This window comes from Melanotaenia boesemani, chromosome 23 (genome assembly GCF_017639745.1).
Source record: "Melanotaenia boesemani isolate fMelBoe1 chromosome 23, fMelBoe1.pri, whole genome shotgun sequence".
Classification (NCBI taxonomy): domain Eukaryota; kingdom Metazoa; phylum Chordata; class Actinopteri; order Atheriniformes; family Melanotaeniidae; genus Melanotaenia; species Melanotaenia boesemani.
In genome coordinates, this window is record NC_055704.1 from 23,836,922 (window position 1) to 23,855,536 (window position 18,615).

The window sequence follows — 18,615 nt, forward strand, 5'->3', positions numbered from 1 at the left end:
TTTTCATGAAACTTTGTACAGTTGTAGTCAAGGAGTTGCTGAATGCATGAAGTGGTATGTTTATGCACAGAATGATTTCTATCATGATGTTTTCATCTGTGTAAAAAAAAAAAAAACAATTAGACGAGGATAATTTTTCTATTTTTACCTATGGTTTATTACAATTTGCACAGGCATATTAACATTCACAATGTTTCTGACACTAGATTTATATTCCATGGGGTCTTACCTATCCATTGAGACCAAGATTATGTATATTGACCTGAAAATTACAGAGTTATTGTTGATTTAATTTGGATAGGTCTGTTCAGGCGAACTACACCTCCAAAAACCCTAGGGTTTAAGGGGTTTTATTTACAAATATACCATACTCACCCATGCAAATGCTAGAAGACAGCTTTTAAATAGGTGTCTACTCTAGTGGACACTATGCATGACAGGGTTTAAGATGTCCACAGTGATCAGTATGAAGGTAATGATTAGTTCAATGATAAGAAATGTGCCCAAACAACCAATATTTCATTTTACATCAAGGTTCTGACCAGATGACTGTTTGCACATGTGTTTCAACCCAACGGGCACTTGGTGTCACAAAGTGTCCTAACTCATTTTCACTTCCTGCCTTTGAGCAAAATACTGCTTTCTTGCCATCTGGAAACAATAAGTCACATTACAGATGTTCCTTCACACCACAGAAACTGTACTCCTGTCAAGGAGTAAATACAGCTCAGATTCTTCTTCTACCAAAGAATTGTACCATGAGAGCCGTTCATCAAAACCAAACACTCAGCATGTTGGCAGGCTTTCATGGAGCTGCAACAATAAGTGGCTTTTAGCTACTTTTTTTTTTACTTTAATTAAAACATCATTGTGAATTAAACCCTCAAGTTATGCAAGCTACAATGAAAATTAAAACTCTGTCGCTGGCTAACTTGTTTTCAGGAGATATTCCCAGCTTGCTCTCAGCGAACAGTCTGGACAGGTCACCAGCCTATCACAAGATGGACTGAATACATGTGAAGTGCATATTATATGCATCTATATATACAAATAAACAGAGAATGCATTCACGTTGGAGCATCCAGTCCATCATGTCTATGGCTTGTGGGAGAAAACCAGAACTCCCAGTGGACGTCACACACACAGAACGAATATGCACAGTTCGTAGAGGCCTCAGGTTGTGAACAGACAATGTGGGTCATAAACTGACCAACAACTGAGCCATCGTAGAATGACTTCACGGTTCATAAGGTGAGTGGGTGAAGGGTGTGAAGACAAATAAATAGATATAAACTGTATATACACATTTCCAAATTTTATTGGTGAGTTTTGTAGATGCATATGTTTGCACAAGGAACATTTCTGGTCTGTGAGCACACAAACCTTCAGCCTTTTACGACACTTAAATGGGACATTGAGGTTAAAAAAGAAAAAAAAACACATGACATGTTTAATAGCTGAGACTGACTGAGGGATTTTGTCATTATGCATGAATCGGTGCTTACTTTGCACATTTTATACTGCAGATACGATGTGTAACTCAGAAATTTAACATTTCCACAATAACCATTTAAGATTTAGCTTCTCTTTATTTCTTGTTCCTACAGCACACTCAATTAATTTATATTATGATGTGTTTAAAAGCGTGTTTCTCAGGGCATTAACAGTTTTTGCTTTTATAATGAAGCCTGAAGAGATCATGGTTTTAATTTTATAATCTGGTGACATCATCCTGAGATCCCAAATTAATCATTTTGGCGTGTTCAGATCAGAATTTAAATTGTCTTATCTTAAGAAAATATTGATATCAAGATAAATATAAAGTTTAATTTTCCCATTTTCTCACAAGACATGGAAAACTTGAAAAAAATCTGTGTGGTTCCTTTGGTGCTTTCTGATTTTAGCTGTACAGATTACTCTCAGTGCCGAGGCATTCCCTGTAGTTTTGTAGTTATTGACGGTAAAGAGCAGAAATAGACTAATTCACATCATTCAGATGTTTGATTTGTCATGTCTCGCTAATGTGAACACAGTTATCACAGCAGTGTATGTGAATGTATGTGTCAGAGAAAGGAAGAAGATCATTTCCAGTCTTATCATTCCCTGGGAACGTCTTGCCCACCCTCTGGCTACTCCATGTAGTCTGGCCCCTCCACTGGACGGTAGCTTGACTCGGTGAGTAAATGCACTGACCACATCCAGTGGGTATTTTTGCAACAAACATAGTAAATTGTGAGAAATAAAAGGGGAAAAGGGGTAAACAGTAAATGTAGATTAATTAGTATAATTACAGTCTACCAAGAAAACAATTAAATAAATAACAAGACTCTCCAAGGCTCATGGCTCGCCCAGCTTTCTCTCTCTTTGATGTAACTTGGGGCTTCTTTCTTTCGGCAGGACAAAGCATTAGTGTTTGAGCTCTGGAGCTCATCCCAGGACCTTAGAGTGAGTTCAGCTGAGAAACATGAATGCACTTCAATCTGTTGCCCCCATGTGGTGATTATCGGACAAGCACTTTCTATTTTTCATCCTCTTCACATGAATCAAAGTCGATGTTCTGAGCAGACGTCTATCTTCCAGATCTCAAGCACTTAGACTTATTGCTTTAGGCTTATTGCCAGTGTGTGTGTGTGTGTGTGTGTGTGGTGGCTATACCTCTTGTGTAAAAGCTTGAGGAGGAATGGCTAAGTGTGCGTCTGCTTCATTAGATCACATTTGCGCACACACACACACTCATTGCTTGCCTGTGCTGCTACTTGTGCATGTGTCTGTAGGTGTGAGTGTGTGTTTTATCCTGTAGTGCTTATGCAACCAAAGTAACCTGAGCTCTTTAACCATGTCAAAAGAGATGAGCGGTGAGATCCTGCAGAAAAGCAGATGTCTCATGCATGTATGGGGGACGTTTCAAACTGCATCAATTAAATGCAGCTTAAACAAGTTTATACCTTGTTTTTGTTGTCATTTTTACATCTCCAAATCCTAACACTGGACCAATATGTCAAACCCAGCTATTACTGCATTTAAGGCATTTTATATAAAAACAAAGGATTTCAACTTGATCTAAATTACAGTATACCCCATCATTTTGGGGATTATAAGAAAATTGGGTTGTGTTTCTGTGATGTAAGATGATTTCAGCGAAGCAGAGCAGAGGTCCTCTGCGCTAACAAGATCTCCTCATTGGATTTCATCCACAGGGTCAGTCTTTTAGCACATGTGAGCCCATGAGACACAAGGTGAGTGAATCACCTGGCCTGCACAAGGATGAGTCTCTGTTTTAAGCACAGTACTTAACACATGACCACACAGCAGGAACAGAAGGTGGTGTCTGGGTGCTGTCTGAGGTTTTATTAGAAGCTTCTGTGTTTCTGCGCCAAGAAGTCCAAGAATATCCTGTTTGATAATATGCTTGCTTGGAGCTCCATCTGTGTACCTCTCACAGAGCATATGCATGTGTGCTCTAGCTGTGAAGTGTTTTTTACCTCTTTACATGTGCTATGAATATGTGTGGTGTTGGAAAGGAAGAAGAAGGCCGAAAAGTTGATGTTTTATAGTGAACATCAATGAGCCAGAGATGAATTTCATTTATTTAGTTTTGGCAATCAGTCTCGAACGGAGGAGGATGTTCTTCAAAACAAAAAAGACAAGATGATGAAGTTAAAAAATCAACCCGTTTTCTGCAGATTACCCCTTTTCATCAAGTTGATGGGGAGAACATGCAAATCCAGCTAGAAAGGCCTCAGCCAGGATTCAAACCAGGAACCTTCATGTGACGTGACCACCACACTACTAGGACAGACTCTGCAGGATCATCAACCAGAATATTTACAAAAACAAATATTTTATACAAAGAAGAATGTTACATGGTTTATCTTTTTAATCACCATCTCCTTAGTTACTGTTGCTTTAAGCTCTGTGTTGTTGCAGTATGTATAAAAGTGAAAAATCTACTTCTAAATGTTTTACAGTTTTATTTTTACTTCACGCAGATTGACAAATATACCCACATATGTTTCATATGTCAATAAACTAATTATCTTTGAACACTGAGGGTGGTGGGGTTATAGTTCAGCTAGTTTGAGTAAAGCGGTTTATATTAGTATATATAGTTTATTCAGAAAAATGAAAATACAAAAACTTTTTCTTCTCTAAATCAACCTGTACCGACTCTGGTTGTGTTTGCTGCAAAAGCTTACAGTTTCTTTATTTGATGGGCTTCATTTGTGTTGCAGGAAGTTTAGTAGCATTTTTAAAACAAGTTTCATAACATGAATTGTTATGAGACTGTGTGTTGATGTGAACATGTCAGTTTTTTCCATGGTGGTTTTTTTCATCTTAACACAACCTGGTGACAAGGATCAGGAGACTTTTTGTACTTTAAAATTCTTCCAACTGACTTTTATCCTCAAAGCCCAAGGTTATCCAGTTATTATTACCGTTGTGGAAAGCACTGCACATTTGAATGTTTTCAGATTTTGAAAAATAGCCAAGAGCGTAAATGGTTAATCGCATGATCACTTGGTCAACTACAATCCTTGGCAGATTGGTGCTATATAAAAATTATGTTGAAGTTAAGGTTCACAAGCAAATGAAGCACAGAAGCATGTTTTTTCCAAAGGGTTTAGGACTATTTAGTGAGTTTATTTGAGTGCCCTTTTTTAGCAAGACATAAAACCACAATACATGAGATTAGATCATTAGATCAAGTGAGGATTAACTATAAAGTCTATTTATGGCTTTCTTGCAACATGTCATGTTGAATTATTAGCACATATTAGCATGACTAGCATGCTATTGTAATGTATGAATGGAAATAGGAATGAGTGTAAATGGGAACTAGGTGAATGGGAGCACTTGAATGTTTAGGTTTAACATGCTCAGGTCTGTTGAACTGCCACTTTTGTCAAGGCTCCTACTTCTTAACAGCACCACACCACATTTAGCTGCAGCCTGTTCCAAAATCTAGTAGAAAACATTCAGTATTGTATTGTTTTTTGGTTTTTGGGGGGTTTTTTTCTTGTAACTTTTGGTTTGCCAGTGATGAAATACTCAGGTGCTGCACTTGATGATGATAGGGACAACTATGGAGTATAAAAGTTCTGAAATTTGGACATAGGGTTATTCTTTTATTCATTTAATGATGCAATCTGTAGGATTTCAGTGAAAATTATATTATATGTCAACCTTATCTACACCATGTGCCCATCTGTTGATGTAGCTGCCTGAAGTATGATTTAAGCACTGGTTACTCAGTTACCAAGTTAAACAGCCATCCTGACATCTTAGCAGGAAAGTTCGGTTAATTTATACATTTAGCTGCAGTGAGATGAGTAAAGAGGATGTTGGAGGAAGGCTGCAGATCCTGAGGAGTTATCTCTCTCTCTCTCACGTCAGTCCGATGTTGACTCTTGTCTTATCTCTTCCTTTGTCACTTTCTCTCTTTCTTTTTCTCACTTCCTCTGATGAAATTAAATTAAACATGAAAAATACTTTATTTATCCAGAGGAAAATTCTTCTTGGGTTTCTTTGCTGAATTGGCCAAGGTGTGTGTTCAAATAAAGATAGTGTGTTGATATCCAGTTGCTAGCATGTGACACAGTGCTGTAAAGCAAAACCCTGCTGTAAAGTGTTTTGCCACGATGGGATAAAAAGCTATAAAAGAAATATAGAAACTCATAAGGAAAGTACAGCTAGATGCCTTTTGGGAGGATTCCAAAGATTGTTTAACTCTTGGAGAAACAAAAGAAATGTCTTACAGCCCATGCTGGGTTTTTATTATGCCACGCAAAGATTGCTAAGTAAAAGTATAAATAACTTCCAGCTGGTGTCCAAATGTTGTTTACATCAATTTCAGACACTAATAAAGTATTCAGATTGGGAAAGTAAAAACTGTCCCTAATGATAAAAAACTCTTCCAAGGTCAACACACAGTCACTACATGTGACATACTGAAATAATGACTTTATAATGAAACAATAAAAGTCATGAAATGTAAGAAATCCCAGGCTGATGTGCCACCTGTGCTCACCTTCAGATTAATTAAATGGCTCATATTATGTCATACTTAGTAATAGGTCAATTATTTGACACAATGTTATTGTTTTTTTTAAAACATATATTCCCGCAAAATTGTTTCCCATCTCTTGTTGAAGTTGCCAGCTATAGCGCCATTTCTTTCCTGAAAGGCCCCGTCTCCTCTGATTGGTCAAACGAGTGGCAGCCTAGTCTTGGTAGCAGGTCCACAGGCAACAACATGTCTTAAACAAACAAATCAGAGTAGGTTTGCAGATAAACTTAAAAAATGTTCCAACTTAAAAAATAATGCTGATGTGGAATGTCATTTAAGTTCAGATAAATGCACATTAAAATGATTCCTGAAACAACTCCCTCCTCCCATGGACCAACATTTTACATTCCTGTTAAAAAAAATAAAGTGTTCCCTTGCACTTCACTTTTAAGTTAACAAGATGTCATTTGATTAAAAAAGACACTGAACATGGCCCGGTATAGTTTTAGGAAAGTTGGCATCATTGCAGTCTTGCTGAGGGAGGTGCTGGCTTCATTTTAATTGGTAGAACATTTAAAACATTGCCAGATATAAAGCAAGTTGCAAACCAATTTTGCATCATTTTCAATGACATTTAAAAGAAAAATACAAAATCTTTTTATTACAGTTACTGGAATTTGATGTGCGTAGAAAAGCTCAACTTAAGCTTTTGCCATTTAAAACAGTTTTCTGTTATTCCTACATGCTGAATGAAGCATAAAAGTAAACATAACTCTAAGCCTGACACAAAAAAACCTTCCTGGTGAATTATACAAGAAACATTTTAGTGCAAACAAAGTTAATAGGAAAACGCTGCTCAAAGCCAACATCTCCCTTCTGGTCTAATGGAAAGGATGTGAGAGCATCAAAGTAAATATCCATAAATTCACAAGCACAAGCAAGCAAAATGACAAAATGTCTGTTTTTCTGCCTCCAGAACCGTCTGGAACCATTTAAGTGTGCATTTACAGACAGAAAGCACTGCCAGCAACAGAGGTAAAAACACAGCAACCTCAAAGAAATAAATATTTTTACGCTGTTTACTGGTGAAGTGGCACCAATGCCAGCTGCGTCTGAACAATGAACAATATCAGTGTATGAGGACAAACTTTGTGTACAGAGACAGCAGGCACAGAGAATCCGTCAAACTCTTTGTGTGCACCTATTGTTGAAGGTTTCTTATCATTGGATTGATAATCAATAAAATGTGTAACGTGAACACTTGTGCTCAGCTTTCCTCAGGTCTGTGGAGCTTTTCAGCATTTTAAAGCCTATTGTCTCAGCTTTTACAGCCCACAGTTTGATTGATTTGACTCAGCGTCATGTTTTCTATCGAATCTGTAGTAAAATGTGATTTTATAAAAAACAAGAAACCATACTTTACCTCAAATCAAAGTTATCAACAGGCCCCTAAACATTAGTAATGCAAGTAAAATAGCAGCTAGCCATTGTTTATAAATTAACATAATTAACATTTAATTAACAATATAGCCAGTTGTCTTTAATCTAAATGGGCCACTTTAGATTTTATTGAACATTTTTTCTCTTTGAGAAATTTAGTAATATTAGTGGTTCCATCTGTGATAAGTCAATAATTCTGCTGTGGAAGATCTCTATTGCGATATGAACCATTTGTTCTATCAGTCTGTAGGTTAAATAAGTTAAAATTAAAAGAGTAGATCTTTAAAAGGAACCTCAACAATCCACTTGCACAGAGCAGGAAGAAAAGGGCGGCACAAATCATAATTTTTTTATCAGCGTTTCTCCATCATTTTGGGCTGTTTAACTTTGGAAGGTCTTCACAACTGGTGGTCTTAGTACTTTTACATCCTCTTTATAAAATTTAAAGAGTCTGGATGCAAATACTGTTAGCCATGTAGAGTTTATGTAGAACAACACTGAAGTACATTACATGGTGCATTCACTTTTAGTTGGGCATCAGAAGTTTACCCAGGTAAAAGTTTACATTAAAGACCCACTCTGTAACTTTTCAACCTTAAAACAACACATTCTGCACTATGCAACTTTTTCATCTGTGATGCTGCATGATGTTGCAGCTTAGTTTCACTTTGTACACGAGTCACACGCTAGCAAGCAGACCGGCCGTTCTGAACGCGCTGATTCAGCAGAGAAACATCAGAAGACATTATCAGAGAAAGAGAGGAAACAAAAGAGAACCAGAGACAAGAAAAGACAAGACTCAACATAAGACTGGTTTTTACTCTCTGGAGGGATCTCACAGTACAGGTACAAAAAGTGGCGCAGCTGTGTCCAGATGCCATCCGGACTGCTCCGCTTAGGCTGTGTGTTTTATTTCTTTATTATTTACTATTATCCCAGTTATCTCAGGCAGGATCATTTATTACTGTAGCACACTTTTGGACCTTGGAAAACTTGTTACAAACAAGTTTTTTAGACTTATTTCACAGGGACCAGGAGTGGCCAGCTGAGTTCCGGTGTGATAACAATGGACACGCATCACCAAAACAGAGAAAGAAAAAGCACAGAGGACGTTGAAGCGGTGTTCGGAGCACACTGAGATCCCAGGCCCATCGTCCACCTCTGCCCAGCATCCCAGCTACATCCAGTCCTTGGATAAAAAGTCTGGCATCATTCTGGCATAGCACATCAGAACTGAGAATCATGTCACCATACATCTACTATTTCATTAATAATTCATTAATTTTCTATAGATACTTAATCTGATCCTGGTTTGCAGGGGGGTTGGGTCTACCCCAGCTACCACTGGGAAAGGCAGGGCAGTATACACCCGGGACATGTCCCCATCACTTCCTACTTTATGATATGATTGAGAGAATCTGAATGTATATGCCATCATTTCTTGAGTCATCGCTGTAAAATATTGTTTTGTCTGCATCCCTTGGTATCTAAAAGATTTATAAGGGGTTTGGCTGAAAAATAAAATAAAACCATCTTTTTCTCAGTTCTTTTCTTTGACCTCATTGGAAAGTGTCTTGGTCCTAAGAAAGTTAATGAGGCTTAAAAGACAATGAGAATCTAACCACACTTACATGAAGCTTTAAGGTGGGTCAGGCTAATTAACAACACAATGAACCAGAATGAAAGGCTCAAGATGTAAAATAAACAGAATACACAAGGGGTTAAGCTCTTCAAAATAAAACAGGAAACAAAATAGGAGACTTAAAAACAACAAAGACCAGAAACTAAAAAGCAGAATATAAAAGAAAAACAAAAACTAAATAAAAAACCGACAGACTGACAGTCCTATCATGGTGTTACACAGAGGCTAGGGAAAGTTATTATGTAGAATAAATGAGGCAATAAAATAAGTATTAGCACTTCTAGGCATTATATTTTGGTGAAATCTATTTAAAATAAAAAGTATCTATTCATATACTTCCAGGTCATTTCTTTCCATTAGGAACCTTCTAAGGTGTCCTTCTGCCTGAGGATCCTAAAGAACTGGCTACATCAATATCTGAAGCTGACAGCTAATCCTCTAATACCCTCATAAGCCTTGTTTCCACCAGCGAGGGCGGGTCAGAGCTGGGCAGGTCGGGACTTTTTTTATTTTTGTGTTTCTATACGTGAAAACTGGGAGGGGTATCCTAATATGTGACCCGTCCTACGTTTTTTGGGACCCTTTTGTTCGAATACCGATCTAACCGATTCGAGCCAAGAGGTGTGACACACTGGTGATTGGTTGGAAAAAAAAGTCACTTCTAATGTTACCTGGCATTAAAAACAAAGCAGGAATGGCTCTTTGTGTAGTGCAACATATTTTCTTTTTGTTGATTAAATTTCCGTTTAAAATAGCATTACAAAGCACCGCCAAGAAGAAAGAGCACAAACTGTTGGACAACCACCATTCTCCTCCTTGTTCCTGAGTCGTATTTTGGTTCTACTTTAAGGAAGGTGTTGGTGTCATGCTCTTACGTAGCTGAGGCATTTATCGCTACTCGGTTGATACTCTGCTTCTCAGATAAGGTTACGGTTGGCTGTGGGAATGCGACAAGATTACAGTTTACAAACCATATCCGCACCCTAAAAGCAGATTTATACCGCTGTAGGCTCGGCATAGCTTCGAGGCCTGATGAGCACCTCTTCCAAACCTGACATGCACACCTGCTACGCAGATGGTTACAAGGAAGCAGTCCCTTATGATTGGTCAATTTGAGATTACGAGTTTCCAGATTTCTGGGTCTTCTCGTTGAATTTGTGTAGTAACCGCCATTTTTAAAAACAACACCCAATGGATCAAGACAATGAGAGGCTGATCAAATTATTTCTTTGTTTTCTTCCATAAGTTCATGAAGACACTGAACCATACTGGACGCCATTGTTGTTTTAAAACAGAAAATACATACCGGAACTAAAGTGAACCATCAAAAGAACTCCGACCTGGTGAGTTTATCGGCCGATACCACCATGCTGCCACCTTCAGATTAGGAGGAGAAACTGCAACACAACACCAAAATGAGTGCGAGAGCACACTCACCAGCGTCAGCTACACCCTAACCGACTGCACGCAGACACGGTGTGAGTATAAATCCACCTTCACCGTCCAGTCCCAACTCGCACCCATTGGTGGGAACAAGGCTATAGATTGCTGGCTTACTTCTAGTTGAGGAAGTCCTCGAATTCTCTGTGTTGGCCCTATGTGGACTGTCCAGGGTCCTGCCTCTTGCCTAGTAGCTGCTAGCCCCCAGAGACCCTGCATTGGAACAAGCAGACATAAAAAATGGATGGAAGTTCTCAAAATATGTTAAGACTCATGAGATGTGACTTTTAGACCAGTCTGAGACAGCTGTCTTTTCCTTTTGTTTGCTTTGTTTTCTTTTTTTTGTTTCACTCAGTCTTTGGTTATGTGTAGGCAAAACAATATTCCATACAGGTTTAGGAACTAAAATCATTCAGTTATGTTTTGGAAAGGATCATAATTTCTTTTAAAATTCTGGTTTCAAAGCATGTACCCAGGATGCAGAAGTATAGTTTCACCACGTTTACTCTGGTGCATTAGAAACTGCCACTAAAAGGCTTCCTTCTGTAATGATTTGTGGCAGAGAGGGGCCCCGACTAACAGCAGCATGTGATGTAAGTGAAAACAGGCTGTGTTTAGATACTCAGTATGTAGTTGGTTTGGTAGGCACTACTACATGTTAAGTAATCCCTAAGGGTTTCTCAACAAATGACCCAACAATACTAATGACTTGCTCACATGGCCTTTGGGTCATCTGCCGTGACTCTGCAGTTAAATCACTCCACCAGTGTCTCCTCCTAATTATAAGTCTATACAGCTGTTTAATGTTGACAGAACATTATCATGATTCACTAAATCCTGTCCTTTAACAAAAAAAAAAGGTCAGTGAACCATTAAACCAGACAACAATCTTTTTTCAAAGGTGTTAAGTGGTGCTTAACATATTCACTTGCTGAAGTTTACCTCTGTAAAAGAAGTCATGTTCAAAGATCAAGAAAAATGACTCAGAAAAAAAAAATGTGCACAGAGACCAAAATAAATACAAAAGCCAAATTAAAGATGTCTGACACATGTGAGGAGAGAGAGAGGAGAGAGCAATACAAAATCTTGTTTGCAGTCTCCCTGTGGAGGTTTTGAGATGTTTCTTTTCATCCTTATAATTTAAAACCACATTGTCTTTGTCTGAAAATTGTCTACATTAAAAGGGATACTTCATTTATGTCAGGCATTGTGTATTTGTGTGCACATGCAATGAGAACGTAAATGCAAAATCATCCTTATGTGTCATATCTCTTATGACTTATTAACATTTATTGAAGGTTACAGTGACATTCTTGTTGCAACAGGTTGATGTATAGAGAAAATATTTGATTCTAGCACGTGTGGAAGCAGCAATCATAAAACATGAAAAAATGCATGGCATTAGTAGAAAAAGAACAAAACCCTCATCAAAACTAAAGGATGTTGTCTGGTTGAGGTTGGTGAGAACCTAAATAAGACTAAATGTAGTCAAACTTAAATCTAAAGCCAAAGATTACTAGACTTGCTTCTTTGGAGTAAAATATCTGCTATCTGAGAAGAAAATCTGTAAATTAAAAAAAAGTATATATTGTGGAATAAATAAGTATGAACGTTTTCTACATGGTGAGAAGTGTGTCTAAGGTGGTGTCTGAGAATGGTATGTGAGTAAAGTACCAGACCACACTGCGACCAATCAGATCCAGGTGCCAGTCTCAGCATGTAGTGATGGACATCCAGGAACAAATGGGGCAAACATTTAGCCATTTACTTTCCAACCCCTCATCTTAACCTGCACTACTAATCAGATGGGATCTCCTTCTGTAGCATGCAGAGAATTACTGCAGGGTTTCTGAAGGACATTAAAAAGATGTAAATGTACAGCAATAAAAAGTATAAGTTACAACACAGACATATGGTAACAGTTTGGATCTACTTCTTCAATCAAATATTGTCTTTTTCTTTCTGGTCAAAAACAGAAGAGAAGCCATGTTTACGTCAAGTATTATGCAAGTCTGTTCTGGCTGTTTTTACAGCCAGATTTTCTAAGCCTGATTTGTAGCTTGAGAGGAAGACCAAAGTTATGCTGAACTGGCGTCTGGGTTAAATGACTGCCAAAGACTGTTTTCACATTTTTCCACACAACCTCTCCTCCTCATTAACTTTTCCATGCACAGCCTAACTAAAGTCATGCACAGGTTCAGCTTTCAAGCAAGCAGTAATTAGGATGTTTGCTTGTAAAGATCACAACTAGACATCAGAGACACTGCTGTAAAATGCTCCCCATTCTTTGTCACACCTGCTCTTGGTTACTTAACAGTTTTTGGACGATGCTCCCCCAGACATTCATACTGATGAACGCCCTGACTCCTGTTTCCCTCCCCTTTCCCCTTCTGCCTCTCCATCAACCCCTGTCTCTCCTCCCCCTCTCTCTTTCTTTCTGTCCCTGTTTTTCTCCAGAGACTTCCAGTTTTTGAACACCACACTGTTCTTACCTCCTGGCCCTCCACCCCACGCGCACGAAGAAAGAGAAGCTCAGGTAAGCTTGCATGCCTTTGAAATTTACTCTTGATTAGTGATCTTCCTTTCGGTCTCCTGTAGGGAACCACTGGGCTTTGGGCCATGGGTTCTGCATGGTGCTGCAACAGAGAAGGCTAAAATACTTGTGCACAGAAGAAAAATAAGTACAATAAGCAAAGTATGATGATGCATTTTGGTTGTTTAGCTTAGACCTAACAGGTTTATAGAGCTTGACAATACCTTTTTATGCCTTTGGAAAATAATCTGCCTGTTTTGAATCTGGTGTTTCCCTGCATTTTTCATGAATCTGGAATTAATCAGACTGTATTTTGCCGTTAGTCTGAACTAACAGTAGCTGAAGTAGAAGCCTTCTTCCAGGTTGAATTAATTCATTTACAAAAGATTAAATCCAATATGATATTTTACAAAGGAAATAAAAAAAGATGCATGCTATACTGGAACATCTTTGTTGTAATATTGCTGTTAAAATGTCTTTAAAGCAGTCTGCTCAATGCTGCAGCTTGATAACTAATTCTTGGACTCATTTGTATTCACTTGGTTGAAATGAACCCTTGACTGATTATACAATACACTCAAGAATGGGTGTGGCGATTGTGTGTTGATGGGCTGGTTGAACCACTTTTTAATGTTATCTTTAATATTATTATTATTCCATTTTAATTTTTGACCCTTTTGAAAAACTAAAATAGTCAAATTGCCAATTTTGTCATTTAATCTCCAACAATTTCATGATTTTTAATTAAAGTCAGTTTTGTGTTAATGGTCATTGGTTTATGTGTTGTTGATCTGTTGTTTTCTAACTTTTTCATCTATTTCCTTTCCCTCCATTCCCTTCCTTCCCTCCCCAGAAGCCATGTTTCCTATCCGTGCACCCCTCTTAGCTGCACTGGTCAGCCTTACCCTATGCCAGTATTATGACTACGACTACCAGCCTGCTTCCATGTTGGGGCCATCAGGGCCAAACTGTAATCAAGAGTGTGAGTGCCCGATCCATTTCCCTAGCGCGATGTATTGCAATAGCCGCAAACTTAAAGTTGTACCTGTAGTTCCAACAGGGATCAAGTACCTGTACCTGCAGAACAACCTGATTGAAGAGATCAAGGCAGGAGTGTTTGATAATGTTACTGATACTCTGCGCTGGCTGATTATTGACAACAACCAAATCACCAATGCTAAGATAGAGAAGGGAACCATTGACAAGCTCACAGTACTGGAGAAGCTATTCTTCAGCCACAACAACCTTACAGAGCCAGTCATCCCTCCCTCAAAGGCCCTTGAGGAGCTGAAGATTATGTACAATAAGTTGTCCAAGTTTCCCTCGGGACTCTTAACTGACAAGGAGAATTTGACCTCCATCAATCTTCAGCACAACGAATTAACCTCTGAAGCCATTGCAGGGGCTTTCAAAGGGCCAAAGAAGCTGCTGTCTTTAGATGTTAGCCATAACAAGCTGAAGAAGCTGCCAGCCGGAGTCCCAAGTTCACTGGAAATCCTCTATGCTGACTACAACGATGTTGAGGGTGTTGGAGCAGGATACTTGAACAAGCTGCCCACACTTAAGTACCTGAGGATCTCCCACAACAAGCTGGTGGACTCTGGGATTCCTGCTGGAGTGTTCAATGTAACATCACTGGTTGAGCTGGATCTCTCTTTCAACAAACTGCAGTCCATCCCTGAAATTAATGAGCAGCTGGAGCAACTCTACCTTCAGGCCAATGAGATCAGCAGTGAGTGGCAATGTTTTTAACATTTTAACATTGCATTTTAATTGAATGTTTTTATGAAGGTTACCTTTGGAGTCTAATATATTTTTGAAAGTTATTTACTGAATTTGTGTTGGAGAACATGTAGGGTTGGAATGGACTCAACAAGCCGCTCAACAGAACCAAAAGCAAAAGGTTGAGGCCGTGCTTACAAGTAAAAGCTTCCACAAAGCCTACAATCAGAAGAATGTGGCGAGAGCTAGATAGAGCTAAATCAGCTTGTTTTCTTGTAGAAATGTGGATAATTTGGATGTAAAGGTATAGTGATCTTCTTTTAATTCTACAGTTTGAGACAAGTGATGAGAAGTGGGTATGGTTTTGCAGATACACAATACTGACCATTTAGGATTTAAAGATATGGAGTTTAAAATGGCAGTATCATTAACTATTACCCTTTGATGAAAGGGGAGAACGATAAATTAAGCCAGTTAGAAGTATAAACTTACATGCCAAATCAAAACTAAACCACACTCCATGGTCTGGTAAGGCCATGGTTTCCAACCTATTTTCCTTGAGGACCCCCTTCATGCAAATACTAAAAAGCCGTGCACCCCCTGCCCCGCCCCGGGCTGAAACCATCCTTGTTTTTATGCTTTCAAAAGTAAAATTCTTACCATAAATAATGTATTCTGGCTGAGTCCTGTCCTCCCATAAACCAAAAGTTAAATTAACAACATATAGCTTTACTTTGTTTTTCTTAAAATAGGGTCAGTGTGTGGACATTAATCACAATGGCTCTGAATGTTTTAAAGCTCTTTGGTGGACCCTCTTGCAGGGTCCCAGACCCCAGGTTGAGAACCACTGCTGCAAAGTATGGCTCTTTTGCAGGGAGTCCCATGGAGCTGATACTATCCTATATTAGCTTTTGGTGCTGAGATTCCAAACTTGCCAAGCTGATATCAAACAGCGACACCGAAACACTGCAGAACGTTGACTGGTCAGAGTCATGACCTGTTGGCCCAAACAACTACCTAAAGCCAAACACAAACAACGCACTTCCTTGTCCCATGCAGTCATTTGAAAGTCAGGCAAGTCATTTACGAATTTAAGTGCACAGATCACAAACTTTGAGCATGACCAATGATTTGAATTTCAATCGATGGAGCTGAACCCTGCAGTGCCCCCTCATCATGATCACTGGCAGCAGATATTCACCCTCCTCTGAGATAAAGGCCAGTTGCAAACTTTCAACTTCAGCACAGTAACCTCTGTTCTCTTACATGTAAAGCCTTTTTTATGCTCCCTTGGGATGGGAAAAATGTCAAACAACAGGACCCACATACTCCAATTCGTCCTTTACATGGCATGGTTAAGTAATAAAATACATTGCATCACGTGACTGTTTACCATGTAACACATAGACAGTTTCTAAAAAGAAAAGAAGACTTCTGTAGTAAATTGTTAAGCATAATAAAACTCAAAATAACCTGTTTAAAGTTGTCTACCTGCTCTTCTAACAATCTCCCTGTTTTGATGCTCTGCAGAGTTTGACCTGACAAGTTTCTGCAAGTTCATTGGACCTCTCAACTACTCACGTCTGAAGCATCTGCGTCTGGACGCCAACAACCTCACACACAACAGCATGCCCATTGAATCCTCCAACTGTCTGCGTCAAGCTTTAGACATCATGTTTGAATAAGGAACTCCATCAGATCTGTAATTCTGATTTCTACTGCGATGGCATTGCTCAGCCCAAAGCCTTCTGGAAATAAAACTTAACAGTTTTTCTATTTGTAATATAGTATACAAAAAACACTCAATCTACATTTCAAATATTTTTCCTTAATATTTGGAAATATGACTTATTACTGTAATTATTAAAAGACATTAGAATTAAAGATATATAAAAAGTAAGCCAAAATGATAAATGATGTACATGCTTGTATGAAAACACACACTTTAAACATTCCAGTTATTACATTATTTCAGTTGTAGGGTCATATTTGTTGTTTGTCTTGTATTATTAATCCATTGGCACAATTATTAATCCACCTCTGTGCAAAGAACCTTCAAGAAAGGGCTGCGTACTTAAAATTCATCATGTAATATGAGCAAATGTAAAATACACAGCAGTCTCATTTTCAACATCTTGAATGCATCAACGCAGTTTGAAGGAAAATACCAGTGTTGTGAACTCATGTCTGCCTACTTTAATTTCAGCAAAGTCTGTCATGATGTCCCACTGGCTGACTTAGAATTTAAATAAACAACATTTTTTTTTGTCAGTGGAAGTAACTTTCCAGCTCTTTAAAGCACCACGCTCCAAAAGACTTTCCCATTGTGTTTGAATTTACATCATCTGCTCAGTTATGCCTTGAAATAGCAGGTTTTCAATACATTAATCAGCTTGTTTCTGTATTTATGACATGCCATCATACATCTTATTGTTTTTGTATGTAAAAACTGAATCTATTACATGCGCCCATGTTGCCAGTTTCTGATAATAAACTACAGCTTCTGCAATTAAGGTGCTTTCATTGTAACCCAGTAATAAATGCTTCATGCTAACATTACATCAGCTTGGCTCCATTGACATGGTGATGAATTGTGTAACCATTATTATTAGATTATCACATTTAGTTTGGGTCATTTTTCATTTGAGGACTTTAACTTGGTAATTGTCTTTTGGATTCACTGTGAAAAAATTAAACACAGCTGAATAAACTATGTTTTGAAGGTATTTGTATGATGTCACTTTTATAGGTAATTTATGATTCAAGATTCAAAGTGTTTATTGTCATTTTCCCAGTAAGGAAACAAGTTTTAAATTCTTACTTTGCTGTCCACAATGAATGCCATACAATTTTTTAAATGAAAATAAATAAAAACTTTAAAAACTAGATAGAAGATAAAGACAAGATAAAACGCTGAGTAAATAATCTATGTACATAAAACTCTTGTGTCACATTCAACAATCAGTGATTAGCTGTGCATGAGGTAGAAGTTAAGATGCATGTGCAATATCTATTATAAGTAATAAGACACATAAACAGTAAACAATATTGCAGTTACTGTAGTAGACAATATAAAGTCAGGGTGCAGGCCGTTGTTACAGACTATCAGCTGTTAAGGAGTCTGATGGCCGAGGAAAAGAAAGAGTTTCTGAGTCTGGTTGTCCTGCATTTCAGACCCCTGGATCTCCTGTCGGAGGGGCGGAGAGTGAACAGTCCATGTTGGGGGTGGGTGGGGGTTTTTGATGATGGAAGATGCTCTGCAGAGAGGGCAGCAGCGGAGTCCTGGTGATATTGGACGCAGTCTTCACCGCTCTCTGCAGGCATTTGCTGTCAAACCACATGGTGATGCAGCGGGTCAGGATGGACTCAACCACGCAGCTGTAAAAGTTTCTGAGGATCTCTGGTGACATGCCGAACTTCCTCAGCCTCCTGAGCTCTCTTCACCAGCTGTGTGGTGTTGAGTGTCCAGGTGAGGTCCTCGCTGATGTGGACCCCCAGATATTTAAAGCTGCTCACCCTCTCCACTTCCAGCCCGTAGATAAGCAGTGGCTGATGAGGGTTCCTCTCCTTCCTCACGTCCACTATCATCTCCTTATGGAGCTCATAGGCACTTAATGAGTACTATGAGTACCAAAGATACAGGATTTCTGTCCTTACATGAACTTTGTTTACAGTCTTTTTACACACAATTAACTTATTTCAACAACAAATCACGTTGTGTTAATGCTGTTTTTATAATGGCTTATTAATGTTAGTTAATCCTGTTATCTGTAGCTTTACTGGATTGTGAAGAGAATTGTCCAATAAAGCCCCAAGTTACAACTTATAAAG

General features: G+C 38.5%; 1 protein-coding gene across 1 annotated transcript; it reads left to right on the forward strand.

The window, feature by feature from the left end:
* Window positions 1-12,849: 12,849 nt before the first annotated feature.
* Window positions 12,850-17,510, forward strand: lum (lumican). Its single transcript, XM_041976908.1, has 3 exons — window positions 12,850-13,065; window positions 13,916-14,794; window positions 16,315-17,510. Exons 2-3 carry the CDS (start codon window positions 13,921-13,923, stop codon window positions 16,467-16,469), a joined length of 1,029 nt encoding a protein of 342 aa, XP_041832842.1. The 5' UTR covers window positions 12,850-13,065; window positions 13,916-13,920; the 3' UTR covers window positions 16,470-17,510.
* The last annotated feature ends 1,105 nt before the right edge of the window (window positions 17,511-18,615 follow it).

Excerpts from the sequence above, each read along its gene's own strand:
- lum (XM_041976908.1), top strand. The coding sequence starts at position 13,921 with ATGTTTCCTATCCGTGCACCCCTCTTAGCTGCACTGGTCAGCCTTACC. Across the intron at positions 14,795-16,314 it reads TCAGGCCAATGAGATCAGCA|AGTTTGACCTGACAAGTTTC; the intron begins GTGAGTGGCAAT and ends GATGCTCTGCAG.